At 33.2% G+C, this 6,974-nt stretch overlaps 1 protein-coding gene and 1 pseudogene across 1 annotated transcript; one reads left to right on the top strand and one right to left on the bottom strand.

The window, feature by feature from the left end:
* Positions 1-29, bottom strand: part of LOC111785062 — a 14,926-nt pseudogene extending 14,897 nt beyond the window's left edge.
* Positions 30-2,807: 2,778 nt separating this feature from the next.
* LOC111785063 (pentatricopeptide repeat-containing protein At2g18940, chloroplastic-like) lies at positions 2,808-5,744 on the top strand. Its single transcript, XM_023665539.1, has one exon. It carries the CDS (start codon positions 2,884-2,886, stop codon positions 5,410-5,412), a length of 2,529 nt encoding a protein of 842 aa, XP_023521307.1. The 5' UTR covers positions 2,808-2,883; the 3' UTR covers positions 5,413-5,744.
* The last annotated feature ends 1,230 nt before the right edge of the window (positions 5,745-6,974 follow it).

Here is a 6,974-nt window from a genome sequence, read left to right as displayed (position 1 = left end):
AAAATTATTAATTTTAAGATTTTACACATTTATTCTTTGTGGTAAGTTTTTAGATGATTGATTTAATTATAATCGAATTATTTTTGGAAGAATCATATTATAACAATTTTAAATTAATTAATTAAAATTTAACTCAAGTAATTAAAGATTGTCATTTGTAAAATTTAGAAAAAATAGATCAAATATAAATTAAATTCAGACCTTATCAAAATATATCCAAAATATTGAAATAAATATAAAATGAAAATAAAATATTGCAAAACAATGGTTATCTATAATAATTTTAGCTATGGATTACAATTTTTTTTTTAATCCAAAATTTTGATATACTTTTGTCTCGTTCCAACCTTACCGCTTAAACAATTTCAACAAAATCAGTTGAATCGAGTACTTAGATTTGTTTGGAATTTATTTGTGGGAGTGTCGATCTTTTCGTGGAGACAAGGTCCCCCAGGACTTCTTGTGTGTGATCAACGTCATGAAAATTTTATAATAACTACGCTCATTTTAGAATTCTTCTTTTTATTTAAAAAATTATTTAATGTGGCAGAATGAGTGTTATATTTTTTTTCAAGATTTTGATGTGACATTTAATTAATGGAGTGATACTCATACTATTGTCATATATCAAAAAATTCTTTTTGTTTTTTTATTGGAAGATCTATAATTAGTTAAATTTATTTAAAATAAAATGAAATAAGAGATAGAATGTTATCAAAATTTTATATAAATAAATATTATTCGTTAGTTCTTTTAATTATTTCCAATGGATTTACTGCTTAAATAATTAATAAATAAAATTATTAATTTTAAGATTTTACACATTTATTCTTTGTGGTAAGTTTTTAGATGATTGATTTAATTATAATCGAATTATTTTTGGAAGAATCATATTATAACAATTTTAAATTAATTAATTAAAATTTAACTCAAGTAATTAAAGATTGTCATTTGTAAAATTTAGAAAAAATAGATCAAATATAAATTAAATTCAGACCTTATCAAAATATATCCAAAATATTGAAATAAATATAAAATGAAAATAAAATATTGCAAAACAATGGTTATCTATAATAATTTTAGCTATGGATTACAATTTTTTTTTTAATCCAAAATTTTGATATACTTTTGTCTCGTTCCAACCTTACCGCTTAAACAATTTCAACAAAATCAGTTGAATCGAGTACTTAGATTTGTTTGGAATTTATTTGTGGGAGTGTCGATCTTTTCGTGGAGACAAGGTCCCCCAGGACTTCTTGTGTGTGATCAACGTCATGAAAATTTTATAATAACTACGCTCATTTTAGAATTCTTCTTTTTATTTAAAAAATTATTTAATGTGGCAGAATGAGTGTTATATTTTTTTTCAAGATTTTGATGTGACATTTAATTAATGGAGTGATACTCATACTATTGTCATATATCAAAAAATTCTTTTTGTTTTTTTATTGGAAGATCTATAATTAGTTAAATTTATTTAAAATAAAATGAAATAAGAGATAGAATGTTATCAAAATTTTATATAAATAAATATTATTCGTTAGTTCTTTTAATTATTTCCAATGGATTTACTGCTTAAATAATTAATAAATAAAATTATTAATTTTAAGATTTTACACATTTATTCTTTGTGGTAAGTTTTTAGATGATTGATTTAATTATAATCGAATTATTTTTGGAAGAATCATATTATAACAATTTTAAATTAATTAATTAAAATTTAACTCAAGTAATTAAAGATTGTCATTTGTAAAATTTAGAAAAAATAGATCAAATATAAATTAAATTCAGACCTTATCAAAATATATCCAAAATATTGAAATAAATATAAAATGAAAATAAAATATTGCAAAACAATGGTTATCTATAATAATTTTAGCTATGGATTACAATTTTTTTTTTAATCCAAAATTTTGATATACTTTTGTCTCGTTCCAACCTTACCGCTTAAACAATTTCAACAAAATCAGTTGAATCGAGTACTTAGATTTGTTTGGAATTTATTTGTGGGAGTGTCGATCTTTTCGTGGAGACAAGGTCCCCCAGGACTTCTTGTGTGTGATCAACGTCATGAAAATTTTATAATAACTACGCTCATTTTAGAATTCTTCTTTTTATTTAAAAAATTATTTAATGTGGCAGAATGAGTGTTATATTTTTTTTCAAGATTTTGATGTGACATTTAATTAATGGAGTGATACTCATACTATTGTCATATATCAAAAAATTCTTTTTGTTTTTTTATTGGAAGATCTATAATTAGTTAAATTTATTTAAAATAAAATGAAATAAGAGATAGAATGTTATCAAAATTTTATATAAATAAATATTATTCGTTAGTTCTTTTAATTATTTCCAATGGATTTACTGCTTAAATAATTAATTGTTAGAAGTTAATTTATTTTTATTAATTCAATTTATTAAAAAAAATTAATATATTATAAATAATATGTTTTAAGGTTTTTTTAGACCCGTTTTAAAGAAGAAGCGGAAAAGCTATGGTATCATAGGCTAGAAGAAGCGGAAAAGCTATGGTATCATAGGCTAAAATTAGGCTAGTACGGATATAGTGTCCTAAATTTCTCTAATAGGATAATATTTACTCGTGGTGATAGGTGATTATTACAAATGGTATAGTTGTAAGAGCTAAAATTAGGCTAGTACGGCTATAGTGTGATTCAAAATTAGAGAGCAATGGCCACTCTTCTCCCTCACACTTTCTGTGAACTTAAGCCCAATGCATCGGCTAAGTCTTTCACTCAGTGGAATTACGAATTAGTTTCCTTATCCGTCTCCTCCGTCAACGATCGAGCTCAATTCCGCCATTTTTATTTAACCGAGAAGCTCGAAGCTCGAACCTCGAGTTACATATTTAGTGCGAGAATGGAAGGCGCTCTCTTCCCCAACAGATGCTCACTTCCAGTGAACAGACCCATTCCGCCAAATCAATCTTTGAAGTTTAATTCAACGAATCCTCCTCCTCCTCCTCCATCGCCGCCCTCTTCCTCGTTTCCGATCGATACCCTTCTTCAGCATCTTCTTCAATTGTCTCTGCCTCCTAATGACACTCTCCACAAGCTCAAACATGTAAAGGTTGCGCAAAAGAATGTTGCTCATTTGCCTTCTCTTCAAATTTCAGTGGATTCAACTAAGAAACGGAGCAAAGGGCCTCAGTTGAAGAAACCCGTCTTGAATTCAGCTCCGGAAATTGTGTACAATGACGAGAAGATTCGAGCTGGGCCTCTTCAATTTCTCTCCAAAAAGGGTATGTGCTTGCTTAATTCAATCGCTGAACAGCCTTTTGATAGCTTGAATGCTTATTTTGATTCTGTCAAGTTTGAGTTGCTTGAAATTGATTTGGTCAGTCTCTTGAAAGCGCTAGACCTTTCGGGGCATAGCGAGAGGGCTATTTTGTTGTTTGAATGGTTTGTGTCGAACTCTGTTTCTGGAAATGTGAAACTAGATAATAAAGCTGTTGAACTTATGATAAGGATTCTTGGAAGAGAATCGAAATATTCAACTGCACTCAAGCTGTTCGACGAAATACCCATTGACAAATACTCGCTTGATGTTCGCTCTTGCACCACCATTCTTCACGCTTATTCTCGAAATGGCGAGTATAAGCAAGCCATTGCCATGTTTGATAGAATGAAGGACTGTGGCCTTTCTCCAAGTTTGGTTGCATACAATGTGATGCTTGATGTTTATGGGAAAATGGGTCGTTCTTGGGATAAAATTTTAGGTTTGTTGGATGAAATGAGGAGTGTAGGTTTGCAATTTGATGAGTTCACCTGTAGCACTGTGATATCTGCTTGTGGAAGAGAGGGTTTGATGAATGAAGCAAAAGATTTCTTGTTTGGGTTGAAATCAAGTGGCTATGAGCCAGGAACTGTCACCTACAATGCTTTACTTCAAGTATTTGGAAAAGCTGGGATGTATTCAGAGGCTTTAAACATCTTGAAAGAAATGGAGGATAATTATTGCACCCCGGACTCTATTACCTACAATGAGCTCGTAGCAGCTTACGTTCGGGCTGGATTCTACGAGGAAGGAGCTGATGTAATCGACACAATGACGCGCAAAGGTGTGACGCCAGATGCTGTGACTTATACAACTCTCATAAATGCCTATGGTAGCGCAGGGAAGGAGGTGAAGGCATTAGAACTGTTTAACCAGATGAAGAAATCAGGATGTGTTCCTAATGTTTGCACGTATAATTCTATTCTTGCACTTCTGGGAAAGAAGTTGCAGTCGGAGGAAATGATAAAGATACTCGTTGATATGAGAACGAATGGATGTTCACCAAACCGAATAACATGGAACACGATGCTTGCCATGTGTGGTGATAAGGGGAATCACAAGTTTGTGAACCGTGTTCTTAGGGAGATGAAAAACTGTGGTTTTGAACCCGGCAGAGACACGTTTAACACTTTGATTAGCACGTATGGCCGTTGTGGGTCGAAGATCGATGCAGCAGAGATGTACGATGAGATGATTAAAGCTGGATTTACACCATGTATTATGACTTATAACGCGCTTCTGAACGCTTTGGCTCGACGAGGGGATTGGAAAGCAGCGGAATCTGTGTTCCTGGATATGAAGAACAAGGGATTCAAACCTAATGAAACCTCATACTCATTGATGCTCCATTGCTATGCAAAAGGGGGGAATGTGAAAGGATTAAAGAGGATTGAGAAAGATATCTATGATGGTCAGATCTTCCCCAGCTGGGTTCTTTTAAGAACACTCATTCTTTCAAACATCAAGTGCAGAGCAGTTGCAGGAATGGAAAGGGCATTTGAGGAGCTGATGAAGAATGGATACAAGCCCGACATGGTTATATTCAACTCAATGCTATCGATTTTTGCTAAAAACAACATGTATGAACGAGCCCACGAGACGTTTCACTTGATTCGTGAAGGTGGACTGCAACCGGATCTCGTCACCTACAATAGCTTAATGAATATGTATGCCAGAAGAGGAGAATGCTGGAAAGCAGAAGAAATCCTCAAGGGACTTATAAAATCTGGCTTAAAACCCGATCTCATTTCATACAACACCGTAATTAAAGGCTTCTGCAGACAAGGACTCATACAAGAAGCAATAAGAACTATGTCCGAGATGACAACTCGAGGGATTCATCCTTGCATATTTACGTACAACACTTTCGTGTCGGGGTATGCAGGACGTGGAATGTTTGCAGAGGTAGATGAAGTCATTAGCTACATGATTCAGAACAACTGCAAACCCAATGAAGTTACGTACAAGGTCGTCGTGGACGGTTATTGTAAAGCAAGAAAATATCAAGAAGCTATGGATTTCGTGTTCGGGATCAAGAACATCGACGATTCGTTCAATTATCATTCCACGGAAAGACTTGCTTCCCATGTAAGGGAGATGATGAGTTCTTGATCTCTCTAGGAGGTATTCCTGCATGTTTATTTCTTTGTTCATTTATATAGAAGTACTTGTAAATATTTAGTAGCCATTGCAAAACATCGAACACCATAGCAGCTCATTCATAAATGGGAGGGGTTTATCATTTGAAATGGGCTAAAGGTTAAGTGGGCCTTGGAGTTTGGGCCAGAATGGGCCTTGGAGTTGGGCTGTAGACATTGATGAAGTCCAACTTGTCCTTTCAGTTTCACAACCTCGTTGAAGATGTCTATTTTTGTATTCTTTTTATCCCTTTTACATGTTGTGTAAGTAAGGATATTGCACTTAGAGGCTTCAACTCCAAAAAACCATTTATGTGCACATGGCTATTTATTGTCATCATCTTATACTGCCTTAATAGTATAAAGCAAATTCCCTTTTACGAATTCGTAATAGTCAAAATCTCACTTTTGCAGTACGGTTAAATTACATCGTTCTTAAAATTTACTTTCTAATTCAATGATAATGCAAAATCTAGATAATATTTTATAACTTTATCATATTTGTCGATGTCTAAATTTAGCAAGAGAAAACTTGCAGCACGTAGTTTGGAAGAGAGGTGACCTGCAAAAAGGGAGATAAAAGACTCACGTGTCAAAGTAAGAGACGGAGAAAGTTATGTATAACGAAGAAGTTGAGACTTTAATTGCCTCATATGAGGTTATAATGATGTATTTATAAGGAGAATGGTCAATAACTTTCCCATTTTCTCTTAAAAACTTCGATATTTTCTCTTGAAAAATCAACAATAATAGATATTATGTATGCAACCCAACAATACTCGTGTAGGACCTGAGTACCATATAAAAAACATGCTATAGATACACTTTAGCCAAAGAGAGTGACAACTTTAGAAACAAAACCCCACCAATTTTTTTTTAGCAATTCACCTCTCGATATGCCTTAATTTGTCAGAACATTAAAAATCTCGTAGATTTTAATTTTCACTTATTAACTTTTTTTAGTTCAATAAATATGAACCCGGACTTCAAAATTAATATATTCAACGTCAAATTAGGTTGATGTTAATTTACGAATTGGTTAGGGTAGTGTAAATAAAAAATTTGAAAAGAGGGCAAGCATGTATATTCACACAAAGAAACACCAAAAATAGTAAGGAGATGCGATGTTTGAACCATTTCTATCAATTACCCCACATGTGAGGGAACTGGCAGTGGAGCAAGCAGTGTGGGGAAATGAAAGGAAGAAAAAAAATGGTAGAAGATAAAAACAGCGGTGGAAATGAGATGCCCTTTTTCCTGAACAAGACTTAGCGTAGACCTAAAGCTCCATGTAAGCCCGATCGAACCAAGCCAAGCCTCGATCCACCAGCCTTAGCCACAGTAAAATCCTCATTTCGTAAAAGCGGCAAAAAGGCTATTCCTTTCCAGAAGCCTCAACCACCCAGTAGTAGCCTCTCCATCCCTGACTTCTCTTCATCAGAGGGCGGTGAAGAGCGAACACGAAACCAAACCAAGTTTTTATTAACCCCGTCAAACCAAAAATCTCTTTCTTTCTCTCTCTCTCTCTCTCTATCT

The sequence above is a fragment of the Cucurbita pepo genome, unplaced genomic scaffold (assembly GCF_002806865.2).
Source record: "Cucurbita pepo subsp. pepo cultivar mu-cu-16 unplaced genomic scaffold, ASM280686v2 Cp4.1_scaffold000354, whole genome shotgun sequence".
NCBI classification, from domain to species: domain Eukaryota; kingdom Viridiplantae; phylum Streptophyta; class Magnoliopsida; order Cucurbitales; family Cucurbitaceae; genus Cucurbita; species Cucurbita pepo.
This window is presented reverse-complemented; position numbering and strand designations above follow the sequence as displayed.

Bases quoted from the DNA above. Each gene is read 5' to 3' on its own strand.
- LOC111785063 (XM_023665539.1), top strand. From the start codon at position 2,884: ATGGAAGGCGCTCTCTTCCCCAACAGATGCTCACTTCCAGTGAACAGA.